The sequence below is a fragment of the Notamacropus eugenii genome, chromosome 1 (assembly GCF_028372415.1).
Source record: "Notamacropus eugenii isolate mMacEug1 chromosome 1, mMacEug1.pri_v2, whole genome shotgun sequence".
NCBI lineage: Eukaryota > Metazoa > Chordata > Mammalia > Diprotodontia > Macropodidae > Notamacropus > Notamacropus eugenii.
This window is the reverse complement of record NC_092872.1, coordinates 625838907-625863642: the sequence shown is the minus strand read 5'-3', so window position 1 is coordinate 625863642 and position 24736 is coordinate 625838907. Positions and strand designations below refer to the sequence as shown.

General features: G+C 37.1%; 1 protein-coding gene across 3 annotated transcripts in view; it reads left to right on the top strand.

Moving 5' to 3' along the window:
• Positions 1-24736, top strand: part of UNC5D (unc-5 netrin receptor D) — an 804024-nt gene that overhangs the window by 749233 nt on the left and 30055 nt on the right. For all 3 annotated transcript variants that reach the window (XM_072635217.1, XM_072635216.1, XM_072635218.1), the window contains 3 exons: positions 2402-2551; positions 14186-14350; positions 22784-22962. In XM_072635217.1, coding sequence (XP_072491318.1) covers positions 2402-2551; positions 14186-14350; positions 22784-22962 — 494 coding nt within the window. The remainder of the gene's footprint in view (positions 1-2401; positions 2552-14185; positions 14351-22783; positions 22963-24736) is intronic.

The window sequence follows — 24736 nt, the reverse complement described above, 5'->3', positions numbered from 1 at the left end:
GTTCACTGAGTATTTGTAAAATTCATCAGGGTTAGAGTTAGCATCAAGATTGAAATAGAGAGTTACCTTTTATGAAGATAAGGAAACTGGAATATCTTTGGCTGGTCTTAAAAAGAGAACAATAGCTCACTGACAATAAGTAATAATTTATTAGTAAATAGAAAATAAATGGAGGTAAAATTCTCATTGGTCTGAAATTGCGGTACATAAAAAAAAAAAGGCTGAACAAAGCAAAATCAGAGAAATTTTTGGCTACCTTCCAGAGGTACTTATTGCCACTTTTTAGGCCTAAAGCCCTCTAATGAAATGCTGGGTATGTGAAAATCAACAATACATGTGGAAAATGGAACTATATTAGAATATACCTATATATGATATATTTATGTAATATCTAAAGAGTATATGTTTTCATTGTTTTATTAATTTTAAATATGATTGTATAATCTTTGAAATCACTTCAAAATATAATCTGGTTTTTTATTTTTATGATTTTATGAAAAGACTTGTTCAGCATGTTTCTGATGATAGGTAATGAACTGATGAGATGACAGAATCATGGAATCTAGAATTTGAGAGTATGAATGGACCTCAGAGGTCATCTAGTTTAACCCATATATGAATGAATTCCCTATTATGACCATTCAAGATAACTTTATCCCTAGAATCTGTGTTATCTGGAACTACAGAATTGTTATATTTAAAATATTGTTCCATTTTAAAAACATCCTACATAAAAGTATAAAGTAATCAAAAAGGATTTTAAAATCATTATTCTTTTTTTTTAAATAGCTAGTATTTATCTAGCATTTTGAGGTTTGTTAAATATTTGATAAATATTATCTCATTTGATTCTCCCAAGAACCCTAGGAGGCAGATGTTATTATTATCTTCATTTTACAGATAAGGAAAATGATACAGATAGTGTAAGTGACTTGTCCAGGGTCATATAGCAGTATGTGTTTAAGGCTGGATTTGAACTGAAGTCTTCAAGCCTGCAGGTCTAGAGTTTTAGCCACTGAAACACCTAACTGCAAAAATGATTAAAAGATTTCTTCAAGTTATATTGCTAAGGAATTTCCTGTTACAATACAGGTCAGGCTTGGAACTCTCTGGTTTCCTTCTATAGGTCAGAAATTTAGGATTATTTAACTCTATGACTTGGGTTTTTCTGCTTCAGCCCACATCTGTTAACTAAGTTTGGGATATAAATGAAGGTAGTTCTAAAACACTGGTTTAAAAAGATCCTTCATCTTCTAAGGCGCTTTTATTCAGAATTACACAGTTTGGCAGTTAGCAAACATCTCACACCTCTTCAGCATCCCCTAATGGGCTTTAACTCTAGAGCCTACAGCTCTAGAAATGTTGGCAAAAAGCAGTTTGCTGACTGCCTGTGCTATGTCAGAATGCATGTGAATGTGCCATAGATGTAAACTAACATTCTCCCTGTTCCCTTCCTTAAGTGAAAAGTGCATGTGAACTAGATGACTATATTTATATTTTAGTTTACCTTTCTAAGAAAAGTTTCTTTTCTGCTTCTACCTAGGTTAAACCTGGCTAAAGAAATATTTATTTCTCTTTTTTTATTATCTACTGCGCTTTGTACACATATGCAAATATGTAAAGATCTGTGAATATCATAACTTTTCTTCCCAAATACGAACATTAGTCACTACACAATCTATATAATCCTAAAAAAGATATTACAACTTTTTAGCACAATATATGTATGCAGATATGTATAAATATATGTATGTACATATTTTATATGCATATAAATAAACCTTAATAAGAATAGGGAGTAGACATGATTTCATTGATATAGGGGAATTGTAAATTAGGAGATTTTCTCTACCAGGGCAGATCTGTTAAAGACACATCCCAACATGAAAATGTTGACTAGACATAAGTCCCTGCTGTTAAGTGAAATTCAGTTATACTTGCAGAAGTACATCCACATTATTGAGAATTCTGGAGTCCTAGTAGCTTTAATAATGACAGAGTGGTTTTCTTAAAAGAAAAAGGAATCATCCTTGACAGTAGAAGTTATTGTTGTGAAAAGGACAAACAAGACCCTAATTAACTTATCATTATTATTATTATAATCTTATTATTATAATTGATTTCCTCTGTTAGGGACAAATCACCTCCAGTGTGAATTTAGACAGCCACAGATGTATAAGGAGCATATGCCCATTCTTTCTCTGTTTATCATCATAGTTGGTATATATATTTGTCAATGAAAAATGTTTATGAAACTGAATTTTTCATTCTCTCTCTCTTCTCTCTCTCTCTCTCTCTTCTTCTTCTTTTTCTTCTTCTTCTTCTCTATCTCTTTTTTTCTCTCTCTCTCTTCTCTCCCTGCCTTCCTCTCTTCCTCTGCCTTTTTCTTCCTCTTCTGTAGGAAGTGGTTTCAGATGAAAGGCATCAAGGAGGCCAGCTACTGGAAGAACCAAAGTTGCTGCATTTCAAAGGAAATACCTTTAGTCTTCAGATCTCTGTCCTCGATATCCCCCCTTTCCTTTGGAGAATTAAACCATTTACTGCATGCCAGGTATTTACTCAACAATCATTTTGTTTAACACACGCTGCTCCGCATTGACCAGCAAAAAAGTTAACAAAACTTCAGTGATGGTCCCCTTGGTCCACCCTGTCCTTGCTCTGCTACATTATAAAAAATGTGGTTTTAATCTCAACATTGTAGTGAAGATGTACCAATTTTAGAGAAACAATTGGAACAAAACATGTTGCTATAAATTCAGAGGCAGTAGATACATTTAAAAAGTACTTGTCAGATAAAACATTTCCATTCTTCCCTCTTGTTGAAGTTGCTCTTCCATTCCGACTCATATGCCAACCTAGCTACTAATAGTGAAAAGTTTTGTAATCCATCCATCCATCCATCCATCCATCCATCCATCCATCCATCCATCCTTTTCTTTTTCTAGCTTCATTGAAGAGTTGAAGAATACCGATGTAGTCATGAGTCCAAGTCATGACTGTGCTGCTTGCTTTGAGTAGAAAGCAATAGATATCATGTCAAACCATTGAAGGATTTGCTATCTTGTGAAATAATACATCAGAATTAAAATAAGAGAGAGAAGGCTATTTTCTAATTTTGTACACCCCAATGAAAGCACTAGAGATGTAAATATTTTATTTTTCACTGAGACTTACCCTAGATCAGACTCTAGGGAGAGTTTAAGCTACTCATACTGTACATGAGTAGATTTCAGACCATGTTGAAAAGCTGTTACTTAGTATGAAACAGTTGCTTAGCATGAACTCCCCCCCCCAATCACCTGGTGAACATGTTAGTAAATATCAAGAAAACTAAAAATGATCATTAAAATCCTTCAAAGTTAGTTACAGATCTGACAGTTACAAATCCTCAAACCAAAGGCAAATGTAACTCAAATGGATATGATGTCTCCAACTGACTTATTTACCTCCTTCTAAACTGGCATCACATGAGGACTTCTGATGACTTGACTATTCATTATCTGAATGGCACAGTGGTTTGGCTGTGTTTTCACTTTTCACATCATTCCTATTCCTAAACCATGTACAAGCTATGCCAGCCTGTCAGAATAAAAATGAACTGAACTATGAAGAGAAAACTCCACCAGGGCTGTGAGATTGAGGAGAAAGGTGAACCCTTCACCTTCTGAATATATCAAACATAGTACTTCCATACGTGACAGTTTGCCAAACACAAAGTTTATTTTCTGTTTACTTCTATAGACATCATAAATTACTTTAAGGAATTGTCACCTTTTCATGAATTCTTAGTGTATTCAAAGCATCAAGAACAAATTTATCCTAGAACATTTTTTAAAAATGAATCAGCACATTTCCTTTTAGAAAAAATGGTTTTCTATGAATAAACGCATTATTTCTGGTATATAAGACCTGGATGTCTCTGTTCTCCAGTAAGCATTATTGAGAGTTTCTGCTTCTAATCAAACTTCAGGTTGCTGTTAAAACAAGTCTCGATAGTCATTCAAATCCTTCTGTATTAATCTTTATGGGTTGTAAGGGCCATATGTCATTAGAGTCAATATGAATGAATCAGTCCAAAATAACTATGAAGTTTACTGCTTAGAGATAAAAATTCTGGTTAAAGGTAATGACCTTGCAACAGTATTTAAGCAACAATGAAAATTAGAGATTTTTTTTTTGTAAGTTCCTTGTTTAAAAAACTAGGAGAATGCAAAAGCTTGCTTATTTTAGAAGAGGCATTGGAGATGCTCCAAGTCTAAAAGTCAGACCCTTGCAAAGCTGCTCCACATATGTTTACAACCAGAATGGAGAAGTTTGGAGGCTGATAGTCAACAGGTATAAATATTTATGTTTACAATCATAGGTATTTGCTTAGGAGGGTGGAGGAATAGTTTAACTTTCTAAGGAGAAGGAGGCATCCCTTGAGATTTCATTTCCACTAAATATTCTTTTCTTGGGTCCTGATGTTCCAATGTACTCCTCCTCACTCTCCTTCTCACACCTCTGCTGTAGCCCTACAATCTTCAGTTAGTCAATTTCTGTAGGGCATCTCAGTCCTGGGAAATCTCAACTTGTGTCATCCTACATGTCATTGTGGCCTTCATGCCCATGCACTATCTACTTCTAACATTAGAGAATCATAGAACACCTTCCATAGGGAATCTATGGGCTTATCTGGTTTTAACCTAATTTATACACAAGTCACTTAGTCTTGCAGTACCCCTGAAAACTCTCTGAGACTTCGTTACAATTAGATGACCAATCTAATCATTTTCATACAAGGTATTCCTCACACCAATGAAATCAAAGGTCTGGGTAAAAAAAAAAAATCTCAGTAATAATGATAATAATAGCAACAACAATAATAATAAACTCATATTCTCACATTCATAATTCTTAGAGATTTTATAAAATGTTTCCTTCAAACCAACCTTATAAAGAACATAGCATTGCATGTGCATTGAACAAACTCTATGGGAATGTTGCTTATTTTTTCTTAAGAGCTTAATTATTAGAAATTGAGTTCATAAGAAACAACAAAAAAAAATAAAATTAAAAGCACAAGGGTTCTAAGACTCCTACGTGTATATTAAGTAGACATTCCCTTCCCTTTCAGCTGCCTAATTACTACCACTTACATATTTTTTTAAGTTCACAGACAAGTTTGTATATTTTATCTCATTGGACCCTCACAAAAGCATCGATGAAGTTACTGTAAATATTTTTATCCCATTTTACAGTTGTGTAAACTGTATAATAATATATAATATATTGAGTTGAGTAAACTGTATAATAATATGAATAAATAATGACCCCATGATTATACAACCTAAATGTCAAATGTTGGACCTGAACTAAAGTCTTTCTTAGGAAGAATAAAGAGTGAGTGAATGAATGAATGAATGAATAAAAAATATTGATTGAACACTTACTATGCTCCAAACACTATGTTAATGCCTGGGTATGCTAACAGAAATGCAAGAAAGCCCCTTCTCCCAAGGACCACACATTCAAATAGGGAGCCAACATATGTACAAGCATCATCAAAGAGTAGAGGACAAGGCCCAATCTTTATCTGCATATCAGATATGGTGACAAAGACGTAGGGTTGGGTCTGGTGATTCAAAGGGCATAAGTAAGGAGGAACATATTAGAATATCAGTTCTCAGATAAGATATTCACAATCCACTGTCACAATCACATTATCTCATACCTACCCTCTCTCTTCTTCCCACTCCATTTCTTTCACGAGATATCAAACCTAAACTCTTCTCCAAATAGTCTAGCTTCCCTAAACAGAGTCTTGGAGCCTAAGGAAGCCACCAGCTAGAAAAATGCCAAGAAAATAAGAAGTATGTTCTAATCGCCACTACTTGGTTATATCTGGGAATCCAAAGATGTCCATAGAAATAAATAGTGGGGTTGTCTGCTTGAAAAATCTCCAGGTAAAGAAAGTTGAGAGGGTTTGATGAAGGCCAGGCAACTTCAGAGCTGGTGGACCATTTACATAATAATCCCTTGGGGCAGAGCATAGGGTTACTCAAGTTCTTAGAAAGAGAATGAAAACACTGAAGGTTCCAAGGATATTAGGATTTGCATCTAGAAAGAACTTTAGAGATCACTGAGCCTCTAATTCACAGAATCATAGGATTTAGAACTGGAAGAAACTTCAGTACAACCCATGTACAAAAATATTCCCTGTTATCACCCACCTGCCATGAGATCATATGTAGCCTCTCATCAGATGCCTCCAGTGAGGGGGAAACCAACTTTTCTCAAGAAGGCCCATTGAACTTTAGATAGCTCTAGTGTTTAGAACATTTTACCTAATGTTAGCCTAAATCTGACTCTTTGCTATTTCTGCCCATTGCTCCTATAGTTTTGCCCTCTGGGACCAAACATAAGAAGTGTAACCCCCTGTCAAGTGCTTAATAAAGCCTTTGAGTCACTTTCACCCCATCTCTAGTCTCCTCTTCTGCAGGCTAAACTTATTTATTTCCCTCAACCAGTCCTCATATACCATAGATTTGAAACCCTTCACCAATTTACTCTCTAAGTAGTTTATTTGAATGTTGTCCATTTTATTAATGTCCTTTGCAAAATAGGAATGACTGAACAAAACATATAAAATGTGGTCTTATCAGAGAAAAGTAAAATGAGATGATCGTTTTCTTATTCCTAGACACTATACGTCACTTAATGAAGCCCACCTTAATGATTTTTAGCTTCCATGTCACCTTATTGACTCATATTAAACTTTTAGTCTACCAAAAACTGACTATATTTTTGGACAAACTACAGCCCAACTATGCATTCTCTATCGTTACCTGTATTTATTTTTAATTCCAAGAGTGAGAATTTATCCCAATTGGATTTTATCTTATTAGATTCAGCCCAGTGCTCTAGCCTAAGACCTTTTTTGGATCCTAGCCCTGTCATCCAGTTTATTAGATATTTCTCCCACCTTTGTGTTATCTGCAAAGTTAATGAATATTTATTCTAGTCATTAATAAAAAGGTCAGACAGCACAGGGCCAAGAACAGATCCCATGTTTCTCTACTGGGGAGCTCCTGCCAAGCTGACATTGGACCATTAGCATCTACTCTTTGAGTCCAAATATTCAGCCAGTTTCAAATCCATTTAGTATGGTCTGTATCTCTCTATTTTTTCACAAGAATAGTGTGAGATATTTTATGAAATGCTTTACTAAAACCTAGGTACACTATATTTTCAGCATTTGCCTGACCTTCAGTAACTTTCAAAAAATCAAATAAGGTAATCTGGCATTACCCACCCTTGATACAACCATGTTTGCTTTATCCTCTATTACCTATCATTGCTTCCATATTCTATATTTGTTGGTTAGTCCTTTCAGTTGTGTCCAACTCTCCATAACCCTATTTGGGGTTTTCTTGACAAAGTGACTGAAATTGCTTGCCATTTCCTTCTCCGACTCATTTTACAGACTGAGGCAAACGGGTTTAAGTGACTTGTCCAGGATCACACAGCTAGTAAGTGTTTGAGGCTGTATTTGAACTCAGACCTTCCTGATTTCAGGCCCAGTACTCTGTCCATTCCATCCCCAAACTGCTCTCCATTTTCTCTCTTTTTCATATGCACACACATATAGATATATTTGAAAAGAAATATATGTTAGTTGGTGAGTAACCAGTGTATTCACATCAGTTACTTGATACAATTCCTATTTTCCCTCTTCATTGGAGTATTCCTTTATGTCTTGAAAGCATCATTTTTCTGAGTTACTCATCCCTTCTGAGCAGACTTCCTCTGTAGAATTTTAGTTCATGGGAGTTTACCGATACTCCTAATAATGGCCCAGAACAATAGAAATCTCCTTTCTCAATCCCTAAGGTACATGCCAAAAGAACTAGTTTTCCCCTTTATCTCTATTACAAATTATAAGAGGAAATAATCACTTACGCTTGATTCTCTGTTCTCTCCAAAGTCCCTTTTATTCTATACCCACAAAAATAACAAAAACAAAGTATTGTTGGTTCTTCCACCTTTGAAAGGATAGGATTATCGTAGCGCAAGTAAAGGAATTTTTGCTCTTGTGTTTTTTCCAGACTATATGCCAGCATATGTCTGGATAATTGAAGTTTCTTATCTTTACTATATCACACCTCTGTGCCAGGCTTGTGGTCTATTTTCCAAACTCGTTATCTGCTGGGGATGGAAGCTCAATTCCATGTGGACAGTCTCGGGCGGGTAAAGGTGGGAACTTCTAAATCTTAGAGTTCTCACAAGGCCCCCAGGAAACGACTGGGAATCGAGGTGAACCGAGCTATCTCGTGTATTTCCGCCTCTTCCCGTGAGAAACGTGATGGGAGAGAGCTCTCCCCGCCCTCGAGATTGTCCCGGATCTGGGCACACCTATTGTTATCTAACAGCATGGTATTCAGGTGCAAACTATGCGGCTGGAGAGCTTAATTAGGATCAGGAAAGCCTGAAAGCGCTCTCAGCTCAGGAGGGGTGCGGACAGGACAGAAGGCTCTGCTTTTCCTCTCTCCGCTCTTCCCTCCCCCTCTCTCCCCACTTACACTTCTACTTCCAATCTCTTGTTGTAAGATCTTTGCCTCCTTGGGAGATTCTTCGCTCCCTCCTAAGGAAGAATTCCCTTGCACTTGTAACCAGAACCCTGAATAAAGCTCAACCCTTGTTCGACTCTGATAGGTCTCTTCTCTCATACGAGTATCCGGTTTGGCCAGCCGAAGACCTCCGATAGAGGTAAGGTAAGACTCGGGTAGCCCACAGGCCTCTAGGCCTGGCAGTTATCTATTTCCTCCTTCTTATTAAGTGGTCTATAGTTCACACCAATAAAAAACCAGTTCCTATTTCTCCCATCACCGATCTTTAACCAAATTTGTTTTTCTAATACATTTACTCTTCTAGTTTTTAAATTTCCTCCCATGAGTTTGCTTTTTCATTTTAATGTTACCATACCCTGCTTTTGCCTATTTCTCTTTAATAAGTTATATCCATATGGAACCAGATTCCAGGCATTGATTTATTCTTCTAATTCTCAGTGATACCTATAAGCTCAAATTAGTCAATAATTCCTATATTTTGAGATTCTAGTTATTTTTTCTTATTTCCTAAACACTGGGCCCCTGTCTATATGTACTTGCCAAGAAAAGGTCAAGGATTATAAATAATACTCCTGAGAAAATGCCATTTCACCATTCCATGTTCATCTCTCCAGTTATCCAGACCAACCAGAAACCCTTCAATTAATCAACCAATAAACATTTATTAAGGACCTACTATGTACCAGGTATTATGCTAAGCTCTGGAAATACAAAAAGACGCCAAAAACAACCCCTACTCTCAAGGACCTCAGAATCTACTGGAGGAGAACACAAACAGACAAGGTTCATATAGGATAAATAGGAAATAATTAAGAGAGGGGGAGTCAAAAGTCAGAAGCCTCTTCTGGAAGGCTAGTCTCAGCAGACTTTCTGGAACCTTATATCTACTTTAATCATGTTTCACTTGATCACTTATTGGAGAGGATAAGAGGGTCATGTAGCAAAGACAATTTGTTATACGCAATGTATAATAAAATGTTTTCAAAATACGTATTAAGCCAGCAAAATACAAAGCCAGGCTGTCACCTCGCTAGGAAAAAAAGCAGCTGTCTTTTTCAGTATGCTCTGCATCTTAGAGAACCCAGTGCCTGTCTCCTGCTAGGAGATGATTTACATTCTCTCCATCTGCTAGGAACCTAATTATAATGGGAATCAAAATGAAAACATTTCCGGAATACTTTAAACACCCATAACTTTGCCACACTTTGTCCTCCCTTATTACTTTCTACGTATTTCCTTTCAGTTCAATGAACTTCTTTTTTTTCTGGGGTTTTTTTCTTAATTTTTAAATAAATGAAAGCAAAGATGATTACCCTGGAAAAACACTAATCACAGCAGCTCTAATTGTATTATTTGTTAATGTTCTGTTTATCACTATTGGCAGCTGCTACTTCAGTCAACAATAAAGAAAATTCCTTAGATACTATCTTAAAATAGGATGTTCAAAATGTTTTGATTTTGAAGAGAAAGAAGGAAGGCAAAAGAGAGGGCACTAAAAATAGAGGATGCACTAGAAAAGAAAGAGCACTAAAAATTGGAAGAAACCGGGTAGATCTCATGTAGGAAGTGGAACTTGAATGAAGCTTTGAAGAAGCTTAAATTGAACATTTCATGGGCCGGAAGTGAGGAGGAAGTACATTCTAGGTATGATGTGTGGAATGGCCTATGCAAGGCCCAGACAGGAAAATGAGAATGGTTTTCACAGGGTCAGTAAGTAGGCCACTGGCTCAAATTGACAGTGTGTGTAAAGTGGAGTAATATTCAATAGCCAGGAGAGAAAAATGGCAGCATGATTGTGAAGGGCTTCCAAGAGCAAATATGAGGTTTGTGGTTTTCTTTTAAATTTTATTGTAGAAGGAGGAGAAACCTATTGGAAAGTGTTGAACAGGGGAATGACATAGTAATATCATTTTTTGTAGTTTTGTTTTTTTTAAACTTTATTTTCAATTTACGAAATCAAACAAGTATTTCCATAGAATGGTAGAATAATAGAAAGATTATTGCACATGAAACTGCCATTCTATTAAGTATTGCTATTACTTTAAAATATATAATAAATTTATCATGTAAATTTCTTATTTTTCCGTTTTTTCCCTCCCTCCACTACCCTAGAGATGGCTACTGTTAAACACACACACACACACACACACACACACATATACACACACATGCACATATATATATGTAAACTCATTCTATATGTAATTCTATTTATCACTTCTTTCCTTGGATGCAGATAACATCTTCTTTCTTAGGTTCTTTGTAGTTAATTTGGGTATGTATAAGAGCCAAAATGACTTAACACCTCAAAGTTATTCTTAAAATAATGTTGCTGTTATTTTATACAATTTTCTCATTTCTGCTCATTTCTCTCCATTATTTCATGCAAGTTTTTCCATGTTTTTCTAAAATCGATGAATTCATCATTTCTTACAGTACAGGAGTATTCCATCACAAATGTATACCACAACTTGTTCACTCCTTAATTGATGGATATCCTTGAAATTTCCAGGTCTTTGCCACCACAAAGAGAACTACAATAAATGTTTTAGAACATAACGAAGTGGAGAATAGGTAGAAAAGGGAAGAGACTAGATGCAAGAAGACCAATTAGGATACTATTACAGTGGTCCAGATGAGGTGTTATATGAACCTCTCACCTCTAATACAGTAGGTATGGGGTGAATGGATGAAAAGAGGTATATGTGAAAAATATTGTATAGGTAGAAACAGCAAGAATTCACACCTTTTGGAGACAGGAGGTATGAAAGAGAAGGAACATTAGCACAAAATATCTCTTTGGTTATGAACCTGTAGCAACTAAATTATGGTGGTGCCCTCAACAGAATTAGGAGAACTGGGAAGAGTTGTATATGGGGAGGGGGAGTGGAGTTGGGAGGTAAAAATGAATTCTGCTTTGTATACACAGAGTTTGAGGTATCTGCAGGAAATCCAAGGACTATGGCTCAGGAAAAACTAGGACTGATGTCCCTGAAGACCAGACTCAAGAGTCTAGATTTGATTTGATAGGCAGTAAGTAAGTTGGGAAGAGAGGAGTAATGTGATTTTAAAATGGTGATTGGAGAATCTTAAGAGCAGTTGATCAGGAGACACTAAAGGCAGGATTACTAGTGACAAGAATTCATGCATGAGTCAAGGTAGTGATGGCTAAAAGTAAGACATAGATAGGGATAGCTTAAATAGAAAGATATATTGCAAAAACATTGGGAGTGAATGGATTTAGATTTTGAAGAGGGAAAACCAAAAAGGGCCTTTGAGAAGAAAATTAGAGAGGAATAGCAAAAGGGAGAGATGGAGAGTCAGCTTCTTGAAAACTTCAGCTATAAATATTGGTAAGACTCACAAGGGAAGCTGTTGATGACAAGTAGAGATATAATACTGAACAGTTATTGATAGAGAATTTATAAAGTGATTTCTATATCCCAGACTCTGTGTCACGTACTGGGCATTCAAATGCAGGCTAGCAAGACAGACCCTGCTGATAAGGAGTTTATATTCTACTAGAAGAAGAAAACACATAAAGTGGTCATGAAAAGGGCAGATATAGTGAGGGAATGTTAAGAAAAAGTTAAGGCCTGGACCCATCAAGGTAAGGTAAAAGTTCATCTATCAGAGTCAGGGGACCTAGAGGCAAAGTGCAAGTTCTCATTGGATGGAAGATCAGGATGATGATCAAAGAACAGGTGGGATGGTGTGGAAATGGGCTCAGTGTATGTAAGACATTACAACTGGACATGTATGTTTAGGCCTTGTTCACATAAAGGTGGTAGTTGAAAATATAGGAGCATATGAGGTAGAACAAGAGAAGGAAATTGAACAATTAGACCTAAAAGGATATCTGTAGTTCACAGCTAGCTTGACCACAAAAAGCTGAAATGACTGACTTGCCATGTTTGTTTTTTTTTCCTAGTTGTGTGTGTTTGTTTTTGTTTTTCTCATTTAAGAGAGTGTTAGAGAAGCAAAAGAAGAGATACATAAATCGTCTGAAAGAGATAAAATGGAGTAAAGGCAGAGATAACCAAAGGCTTGATCACAATGCTCAGCAAAACATACAATACAATGGAAAGAGTCCTAGTTCTGGAAATTGATATTGTGGGGTTAAATCCCTGCTGTACAATTTACTGTTTGTGTATCCTTAGACAAATCACAAGCTTCACTTTCCTCCTGACATTATTCCCATCGTACTCTGCCCTGGTATTCTGTTGGCCCTCCTTGTCTCCATTTTACATATGTGTCTATAAAAAAGGAAATTCATTTGCATCAGTGAGCTTCCTATGCATCCACACTGGTGTATTTAGACAACTTCACTTTATTCTCCTTGTATGAATAGTTATTCTTTGTGCCTCAGAATTTTATTCTTCAAAGTTTTCCATCCTGCCTATAATAACTTTCTCTGTAGAATCATGGGATCTTTCCTGTCTTTTCTCCAGATACTTTGAAACCTGCCCTTTCAAATCCTCATGGGCATGCTAGACTATGCATAGCTTTCTGTTCTTCTATAACAAATTTTAGCATGGAATGTGAGTCTATGAAACAGAGTAAGGAGGAGTGAGGTTGGGGGAGGTGGCTTGTTTCAATATTTAAGAGAAGAATGCAGTCATGAAATCACCATAAAACTCATCTCTGGGCCCAGTCTAATTGGTTCTAATGGTTTGTAGGGTAAAGCTTTTATAGTGTTTTATTTTTCTCATTTTCCACCTGAGTGATTACTCTCTGAGAGGTCTTGGGAAGAGTATGAGAAAGAGAAGGAGGAGTTGAGAGATGTTGCATGACCAAACAAAACTGGAGTGGCCAAAACAGCCCATTGTGTCTGTGCTTGTATCTATAGTGCATGGACATATATAAGTGCGAGTTTTTATTGTCCACTAGCATATCTTTATTATGGCTCTTTTTGTTGGTGTGCCACCTGTTAATTGGTATTAGTTGTTAATGGTACACATGGTATAATGGTGGTCTATATAGTATAATACAAGTATGAGAAGATCATTGGATTCAGACCTAGAAATCCTCATATCTGAACCTCTAATATCTGAGGTTCAGAGATAGACTTTCCTTAGAGCGCATAGAGAGCAAGTAGCAGAGCCAAGATTTGAATTCAGTTCCTTTGAAGGCAGATCCAATCATCTTTCCACCACTTTTTGTTTTGAAGTGAACAGGGGGACAGATGAGGAATGCCTTGCCAGCCCAGTTTTAGGAATCCATAACCATAATCCTGGGAAAGGGGCTCTTATAGTCCCCAAAAAAGAAACATTTATGTAATAAGAAAAGGTGGTTCATTATGGAAGGCATTCTTCATAAACATTTGTGCCACAGAGTGAAACTCCAGCTTGTGGTAGCCTTGGAATACTAATATTATCAATTGGAATTGACATTAATTAGTTTTGTGCTACTTGGCATATATTGGAACATTATTTCAAAAACATTTTCATCCAAGGCATGTATGCAATTATCTTTGCCGCCATCATTATTATTGTTGCCATTATTTTTCCTGTTCTCTGCTCACGTTGGATGGGTCCATATTCGTTCCCCTCCTCTTTCTTCCTTCTGGACTGCAGGAAGTCCCATTTTCGCGGGTGTGGTGCAGTAACCGACAGCCCCTGCACTGTGCCTTCTCCCTGGAGCGCTACACTCCCACCACCACCCAGCTGTCCTGCAAGATTTGCATCCGGCAGCTCAAAGGCCATGAACAGATCCTCCAAGTGCAGACATCCATCCTCGAGGTATGGTCATCATAGTTTCATTCTAGGACTATTGCTGTGTTTAATGATGATGATGATGATGATGATGGTAAGTGAATAAGCATTTATTTAGTGCTTACTCTGTGCTAGGCACTGCACTAAATACTTTTCCCAAATATTATCTCATTTGATCTTAACAACCCTATGAAGTGAGTGTTATTATTACTACCATTTTACAATTGAGGAAACTGAGGCAAACAGAGATTGAGTGACTTTCCTAGGATTACACACAACACTAATAATACTGAAATGGATAGGTGCTAGCCCTGAGATTTCGCTGATATAGGGAAACTCTCAAGTGAAGAAACCTCCTCTCCCAATACAGTCTGGCACTCCTCTGCAATTTAGAAACTTAAAAGAGTTTGCCTTGAGCACCAAGAATTTAAATGACTTGCCCAGGGTCACACAGTCAAGTGTCAGAATCAGGACTTGATCCTAGGTCTGGCTTTAAGGCCGGCTCTCTATCTTCTATACTTATAACCAGAACAACAACATTCTATACTTATGTGACTTTTTACTATTGACAAAATAGGTATGCATTCATTCTATCATTTCAATCTTATGCAAACCTTTGGGGCAGGCAGGATATAACACTCATTTTACAGAAGGCTAAGTGACAGATAAGGAAACTGAGGCTGAGATGTTAAGGAACTTATCCAAAATAACACAGCCAATAAGTAGTAGTGATAATACTGGCGTTTAGATAGCAGAAGAGGTTTGTAAAACAGGTTACATAGATTTTCTCATTTGACCTTCTCAACTACCCTGTGAGGTAGGTGCTATATTATGCACATTTTACAAATAAGGAATCTGAAGCTGAGGGAAATTAAATGATTTGCCATAAGTAAAAATCTAAGGCAGGATTTGAGCCTAGGTTTTCTTGATTTCAAGTTCACCAGGAAACTGCTTCAAATAAGGGAGCTTAGACTTCATCTCAGGTCTTTTGATGTTTCTTTAGTATAGGACTTCTCTTAGATTCATCCCAAGAGAAATATGAAGTCTTTTAGCTACAGACCTTGCTTTATAAGCTCAACATAACAATGTTCCCAGATGTAGCATAGGGCAAAGCAGCAGATTTAGAGTTGAGATCTAGTTTGAATGCCACCTTCAACTCTTAGAAGCTGTGAGTCTCTGGGCATGAACTTTGACCTGCCTCTTAGATCTCCAGTTTTGTTATCTGTAAAACTGGAGTAATATTATTTATTCTGTTTCATGTATCTGTTTCATAGGTTTGTAAGGATCTAAAAAATGGGAGTTCTTATTGAGGCAATTCTTTCAGAATGACAAGAGGAGGCATGAGGCTAGGACTCAACAAACTATGTTTAGGATGTTCTCTGGCCCGTCAAACAGAACTGTAGTTTGACTTCACCAACTCTAGATTATAAGAAACCCTGACTTGGATTTGGTAAAATGGTTAAGCCACATCAATATGTGTAATCCATTGTCAATAAGGGGATACTATTAATTAGTTGGGATCTATACTTCTGTTTAACTATTGGCTACATGGTTAATAGTCAACGTTTAATAAACATTTGTTATGTGCCAGGACTAAGCACTAAGGCAAAAGATAACCCTTCTGCCCAAGGAGATTACAATAAAATGTGGAAAGACAACACATAGAAAAGGGCTGAAAAGGGGAAGGAGAGAGGAATGGGAAAATAGGTAGCCAGGAACATGGTGAAAACCTGCAAGGGATTTTGAGTGAGAATACTGCACCGGACTCCCTCCTTAAATGGAGGATCTGGGATCTCTGAAGTAAGGGTGTACTACCCTTTCCAATCAGATAGAGGAAGGGAGTGCCAGGACCAGGAAATATTGAAGAGGAGTGAGTTTCAGAGATGACTCAATCTTTCTGAAAGATGTACTGCCAGAGACAATGGTGAGGAGATCAGTTGAGTGGGACATGTAACCTTGCTATCTCACTCACTGTTTCACTCACTGATCAGTCATCTTGTGTTTGGTGGTACTTAATCCTAAAATAATTGTTATACTAAATACAGTAGCATTTTCCAAAAGGCCATTTCTCCAAACCAATGGCTATCTCAAGTGGTATGTCTTCACTGGATTTGCATTTATTACATTCAATTAGTACAAGGCATTTTCTTGGAAAAGAGGAATCAATGGTAGAGCTAGAGTCATAAGCGAGAGATTAATTTTTTTTTTTTTTTGCTTGAACAGTCATGGACTATTTAACACAGTGAATTTCAAAGTAAAATATAAATTGTAGAAAATGTGAAAAACATCATGAAAAGGAAAAGCTAGGAAGAATGGCCTTTCAGAAGTATGGAAAGGCAGAGAACAGCACAATGCTGGTTCTCTTCAATGCAAATTACCCTTAATATCAGTTAAGAGGTTGACAAAAGAATTCCAGGTAGAAGGCTTCTAAGGGCACCTTGGCTTTGCAGGTAGCCACTTCAGCTTTTGCAGAATATTAGTACTAAGGAAAATTGTGTTAGGATTTTAAAATCTTATACAGTTAGTTCTCAACATCATTGAACTCTTGTAGTTCAAGGGAAAAAAAAATAAGCCTATGGATTTGTTTTTTTCAATAGCATCAGCTTAACTTCAAGCACTAACCATGTCCAATTTATTTGTGGCAGGGGTCTGAAAGGTTTCGATGATAAGTGGAACTTATCAGATCTGAGATACAATGTTGGGGCCTGATGTAGTATAGAGCACTTAGAGTTGTAGGATCTGGATTCAAATTCTTGCTCTACAACTTTTCAGTAGTTTTTCAGTGACAGCTTACCCTTCAAAGATAATGGAGTGATTTGCCATTTCCTTTTCCAGCTCATTCAACAGATGAGGAATTGAGGCAAAAAGGGTTAAGTGACCTGACCAGGGTCACACATCTAGTAAGTGTCAGAGGTCAGATTTGCACTCAGGAAGAGTCTTCCTGACTCCAGATCCACGCATTCTGCTTCCTCTGCATCCTGGGCCATCTCCAATTGTCCTGGCCAATGGACCCAGATAACTGCAAAGCAGAAAGTGAGGCTGGTGACTTTGCATAGCTCTCCCTCGCTTAAATCCAATTCACTTTTATGTCATGGCTCCATCTCCCTAATGTCATTGTCCTCTTCCTAATTAACCTCAGATCAGTTAACTACTTTGCCTCTTTTTGTATCCCTAGCACTTATCAGTGCCTGGAACATAAAAGGTACTTCACATTTTTTAATTGATTGATTGATTTGGACTTCACTTTCCTTATCTCCTAAAATGAGGTTAGATAACCTCCAAGGTTCCTTTCAGATCTAAATACACAACCCTATAAGCCTACAAGTGTTAGTGTGTTATTTTAAGATGTTGGACCAGATTGATGCAATTCCTCCATAAACCTTTCCCTTTTGGAAATTGTACTTACTTTTTTTTTCAGTCATGTAGGATATCAATGACTGACAGCATCAGCCCCTTATATAATGATAGAATGTATTGCATTGTTTCTATCGAGTAGAGAGATTTGATCCATTGCATTGTATTAGTACTTTATGCATGTCTTAAATGATGCATTTGTTAACAAGATGGCAGCTGTACTGAGCAATACAGATGCTCTGCGTTCATACGTACGAAAAATTCCTATAAGGAGTGTTTTGTACAAGTCTATAGAAGACCAAGTAAGAAGGAATAGGGTTAAATTAAACCAGGAAGGGTTTAGGTTGAATCAGCATGACAAACACAGCCAAAGTCAATAAATTCTTCAGTTTCTGCTATATATAGAACACTGTGATCACATCATGGAATCCTAGATTTAGAAATGGAAGGGACTTCAGAAGCCATCTAGCCATCTTTAGAGGGCTCCTTTTTGGAGGAGAGGATACTCAGAATCAGAGAAGTTATTATCCCTTGCCTGAGGTCACACAGATGGCAAATGACAATAGTAGGATACTGGGGGAGAAGAAAGTTGACCTAGGTGGATGTAGAACTGGGAAGAATTTCAGAAGTCTCAAACTCCTTATTTCATAGATGAGGAAACAGGCCCAGAAAGTGACATGATTGGTCCAAGGTTGCATATAAATGTCAGAACCAGGAGTCAAATTCAGGTCTTTTGACTCCAAAGGCATTACTCTTTTTCTTATATGATACTACAATCTAGAATTTGGGGAAAAACAAATAAACAAAAAACACATACTCAAACAATGCACAGTAATAGTACATTAGAGAAGGTGCAAAACAAAGTGTTTTGATGTCCAAAGGCAGAAAAGTCATGAGCATCTTGGTAGCTCAAGGAGGGCATAAAAGAATGATAAATATCCTTATGATAATTTAGTGGAATGACATTAAAGACAGGACATTTCCATCCAGCTTCTTGATTATAGTTATCCCATTCACATCATGACTTTCCCCATCAAGGTTCCCATATATCATTGATTGGCATAAGAAATTAAAAGGGAATTTTGAGGGAGTTTTGTGGAAGCCACAGATGACACATGAAGGCCAGCAGATGACACAGAAAAAGTGTAGTAACACAGAAATGCATAAAACATGTGTATACTATTGTATAATATCGACTCAAATTTAACAATAAGGTACTGTAAACACCCCATAAAAGAAAAAGGAAAAAATACCAGACTTCTTCTCTGGTGCAAAGGGAGGACCGCAAAATTTTACATGGATTTTTCAGATTGTGAGGGTGCTGTGCCCCTAATCCCCATGATGTGGAAGAGATAACTGTATATGTACATATTTATGTACATATTTATATGTATATACATACATATACATATACACACATACATACATATTTCTATACATATACATACATACCCACCTCCCTCCCTCCCTCTCTCTATCTCTCTCTCTCTCTCTCTCTCTGTCTCTCTATCTATCTATCTATCTATCTATCTATCTATCTATCTATCTATCTATCTATCTATATTCTCCCCAGTTATAATGTGAGCTCCTTGAGAGCAGCGACTGACCATCTTGCTTTCTATTTTTATGCCTAGTGCTTTGCACATGGTAGGTGCTTAATAAATGATTTTTCATTCACTCAAAATAATGTGGCAAACTATGATCTTTAGAGTGTTACATCTGCATGTATCTTCAGCAAGAGAATAGACAACCCTTCTAGATTTACATGTTGACCTACCTGAAGGAAGAGGCCAGTGTCATATAGTCTCTCAAGGTCAATTCTATGGTAGATCATTTGGCAGTAGGTGAATGTGTATGTTCATAAAAAAAAAAAAAAAAAAAAAAAAGCACACTGCTTGCCCTCATCCCTCAGCAAAACCAAGAAGGATTAGGGGATTATTCCCTCTAAACCTTTAATAAATGGTTTGCACAAAAAGGCAAAGCAAAACTAATATCGCTAAATAAGTCCCTAAGCTGGGGAGAAAGCAGACCACAGCCTGTATGCAGAACTCTTCATCTGCCACCTTCTCTCCCTGGCTATCAAGATGGCGTTAAATGGTTCACTTGTTAAAGGACATAACACCCTTTTGAAAACCCTAGGTCATCAGCAACTTATCCTACAGACTTAGGCAGATATACCACATTTGATGTTCCACCTACCAGGGAAGTCACATCCATTCTAGGGCAAGAACAATGTGGAACCGAGGTTTCTGAAGCTCTCCAAACAGTACTAACAATTAACATGAGGATGATGATGAGGATGAAGATACAATGGTGATTCATAGTTCTGTGGTTCTTTAACATTTACAAAGCACTTTCCCTACAATTCTTTACATGTTGCTCTACATTTGCTGGATAAGAAAACTGAAATTTAGAGAGATGGAGCAACTTTTCCACGATAAAACACATTTGCTATTGTTGTTTGTCCTATGTTTCCAAAGAGGATCAATGACATCACAGGTGATGTCTTGACTTGTATGTGAATTGGATTTAAGCAAGGTAGAGTAGCACAAAGTTGTCAGCCTCACTCGCTCTTCCCGAGTCATCAAAATCCAGTGATATGATAAAAGTCAAGAAGATTGGTGATGGCCCAGGATGCAATGGATGACCTTGGCATCTTCAATGACTGACTCTAAGTGCTCCACAGTGCCTGTTTCAGCCATATCATGACTATTGGAACAGATTGTTTTCATCTGCTGATTTGACTGGAGGGAGTCTTCACATGCTTGGGGCACACACTCCCCTAATTCACTGATGGTCTGGAGGCTTGTCAGTTGCCTTCCATCTGATTAATGCCATCTACTGAGGATTTTTATTGGGGTGTGGCTACTGCTCATGTTACAGCTTGGAGCCACAGTAAGATAGAATAAAAAACAAAGTGTTGGAGCACAGACTCCAGTTCATGTCCTTTAATATCTATTCCTGTCCTTCTGGACTTTTTTTTTTCTGTTCCAAAATGAGAACTCAGGTTTTCTTGGCATAAAATGCAGTTGCTATAGTACCATTAATTGTCCTAGCTTCTGTGGTCCACAGATTCAACAGCACAACAAGAAGAATAAAAGATTTGCTTTATCAGGTCACAGTTTGACCTTGACTTTTAACCTACAAATATCAAAGCTCTATTATCTTTAATTAACAATTAATAAAATTGGTAATTTAAGTAATTTAGTTCCTTATGTCTACCCATATCCACCATCACCTTCCACCCTGCAAAATGCAATGATTTTCTAGGGAAACCTACTATTCCTCTTGCCTTCATATTTTAATATTCTTTCATGAATAGAAGAAAAATTTGGTCTGTGTTTGAAATGGTAAGCTTAGTATCAGACCAACTTTAAAACTGTCATTACTGGTGTCCCTTAAACATAAACCTCTTGTTGGCCTAGGAAAGTCAATTGAATTGACCAAAGACTACTGGTGAATGATACCTTTCAGTGTTACCAATGACACTTAGCACTATAGGTAAACCAGGGCCAAGGAATTTTTCTAATGCTATGGAGAAAAGGGAGGCATCTCTAAGCATTTTCTTTCATCTTTTCTCTTCAATAAAATACTGCAGTAGAATCATCTTTTGGGGAAAAGAAGTTTAAATGGGAATTTTACATGTTACAATTTTCCCTTCAAGCAGATTCAATCATGTGGCAAGTTTTCTTATCCCGTCTCCAAAGGTGATGGATGTAGGGGGATAATTTGACAAAATAGACTGAATACTTGGAATTCCTCATTGCTTTACAATTCCCTCAGCTAACCAGGTAGCAACTGCTTATCTCAGATGTGCAGGGCGTGAAATCTCCTCTTTCCTCTGCATATTTAATTTAAACAATCAGAAAATGTGATATATCTACAGGATTCTTATTACCTGGTCCAGATGCTTTTTGGAATACTTCATAAATGTTATATAAAGTGACTGGTGGTATCTCCATCCTTGTGCAATGAACTGATTTAAAATAGAAAAGTTTCTAAGTGAAAGGAGGAAGGAAGGCCACCCATCAAAATGCCATTAAAAGTCAGAAACTTTCTCTTTTTTTGTGCTCTTGGAATCCACATTTATACATTTTAAAATGCTTGTTGTTTGTCATTCACTCACTTGCAATCCAGACTACCTTGTTCAGTTTCTGTTGCTATTAATTGATTCCATAGGTATCCAGGATCACACCCTCCTGGGAGTGGGGGTGGAGGTGGGGCAAACATCTGCCAGCAGTAGAACTTTAGCAGTCAAAGTTTAGAGTTTTATATACAACATTATGTACATATATATCTGTAGATATATATTATAAGAAAAGTAAATGTTTGATGCCTTTCAGAAACATTTAAAGAAATATTTAATCAAAATGTCTGTGCCACATACACATGACAAATGCCATGCATACTCAATTCTTTTCACCTCTATAGAACATGGCAGAGCTTGAGTTCTTAACTGCCAATATTTCAGTGAATCAAAATTTTAGATCTATAAGGAGCTTGAGAAATCATACAGCTTCTCATCCTTTATTTGATATTTATAATTATTAGGAAGGTCTTTCATCTATTGAGTCCTCCTAAAAGGACACAAATCATATGGATTTCCGTAAGAAATGGGACCATCAAACGGCATCATCACATCCCAGAAGTGGTGGGATTTATTTGACAGTCACTACTATAGTATGGGAGACAGTTATTGTAAAATTACTGGTGAGACTTGCCTTAATCATTAATATTTAAAATCTGATTCTAAAAGAATCACCAGAAAAACAATATAAATGTAGTTATGGCACCGAAAAGCACTACCTATTTTAGTACTTGATAATTTCGTAACCCCAACAAATACCTTCTAGGTTGAAGACATATAGATGATGTCTAAAGATGTCTAGAGATCCACCATAAGAGATGTTGTGGATTTTTAGGAGATATTTGCCAGGCACATGAGATAAGACTTGATGGCATTTTAAAGAAGAGCAACTACTGTCTATGTTTTCCATGCAATTAAACAGTAAAGTGTGTTAAGCAGAATTTCTCATTGAATTTATTTTGATAAAATTGTGATGCTAACAGTTGGATCTAATCACAGTTTTCTTTTTGTATTTGCAGAGTGAAAGAGAAACCATCACTTTTTTTGCACAAGAGGACAACACGTTCCCTGCGCAGACTGGCCCCAAAGCCTTCAAAATCCCCTACTCCATCAGACAGAGGATATGTGCAACATTTGATACTCCCAGTGCCAAAGGCAAAGACTGGCAGATGTTAGCACAGAAAAACAGCATTAACAGGTAACAGTTTCTTGGAGATGATTACCGAGGGGTTCAAAATCTTTTATGTGGGGAAAAAATGGTAGAAGTAGAATGAGAAGTAAATGAAGAGGGAATAGATGAGAGACATATCACTTACTAGATTCTACTACCTTTCTGTAGGGGCAGTTAGTTGGCACAGTGGATAGAACTCAGGGCTTGGAGTCAGAAAGACTCATCTTCCTTACTTCAAATCTGACTTTAGACATTTAGTAGCTATGTGACCCTGGACAAGTCACTTAATCCGGTTTGTCTCAGTTTCCTGTAAAATGAGCTGGAGAAAGAAATGATGATCACTTTAGTTTCTTTGCCAAGAAAACCCTAAATGGGATGATAAAGAGTTGGACGTATAGCTGGTCATAGGGTATTTGATTGATATGTCCTTTCTAGGAATGAGAGTGTTGATTTGATTACTGTTCCAAGGAAAGGGGAGGAGCTGAAAAATTTTGGAGGGAGGGGGAATGGCTAATGTATATTGTGGTAGGTCTAGAGACCCTTAAATATTGTGAATTCATCAGTGAGAAGCACAGTGCCTGAGACTAGGTACTATAGTGCCAGGTAAGAAGAAATATTGAGAATTTAATAGGATCAAGAAATAACGAGACAAGAAAAGAAAAATATTTTACTCAAATGTAACCCAGTGTTTAAGATTAAGGACATATATTCCAAATGATGATTTAGTTAATGTAAAACTAATCCTCCTCTCCACCAGACCCACCTCATGTTGTCCAGCAGTTCTAGATGACCACGTGTCATGGCTATTCTTACTAAAGTGTGGATAAAGTGGACTGGATGGCCTGACGGGTCCATCAGTTCATTCAATAAACCTTTATTAAGCGTCTATTATGTGCCAGGCCCTGGGTATACAAAGATATAAAAGGACGGTCCTTACTTGCGAGGGATTTGGATTCTGCTGGGAGAGAGGAAATTGTACATGTACAGAGAGATATAATACAAGTCAGGAATTGATCAGAGACAATCCAGAGAAAAATCCAGAAAAGACAAAAATGCCATAGCAAAACTGAGGAAGGAGGAAATATTTTTAACTGGATGAATCCAGGAAGACTTTCCAGAGGCAGTGGCAGCTAAATAGTATAGAGAATGTCACTCTGGGGCTGGAAACTGAGTTTAAATATGCTCTTAGACACATACTAGCTATATGACTTTGGGTAAGTCACTTAATGTCTGCCTCAGTTTTCTCAACTAGAAAATAGGAATAATATAGCACCTACCTCACAGGTATATTGTGAATAACAAAAAAGATAATATTTGTAAGGCACTTAGCACAGCACTTGACCCATAATAGGCACTTAATAAATTATTGTTTTTTTCATTCCTTCTGATTGGGTTGTACTTAAAGTCCTTAGCTTTGAAGTAAGATAAGACTTCTGAAGCATGTAGATGAAGAAGTATATTATAGCCATGAGGACACACTGAGAAGAATATAAAGTTCAGGAACAAGTAGTAATGTGAAGTGACTAGAACATGGAGCGTATAAGGGGGAGACAGATAGTGACCTGGTTTGTCATTGCATTTGTACAGGGAACCTCCTGGTGAGGAAACACCCTGTACTGCAGGTTGACATCCTCTCGGCAAGGTTTACTCTTAGAGAGCTGACTGGAGTTCTGAGAGGTTGAATTACTTACTCAGGGTTACACTGACAGTGTGTGCCAGAGGTAGGACTAGAATCCAGGTCTTCTCGGTTTTAAGGCTGACTCTCTATAGTCCATGCTGTTTCTTAGCTGCCTCTCAATTA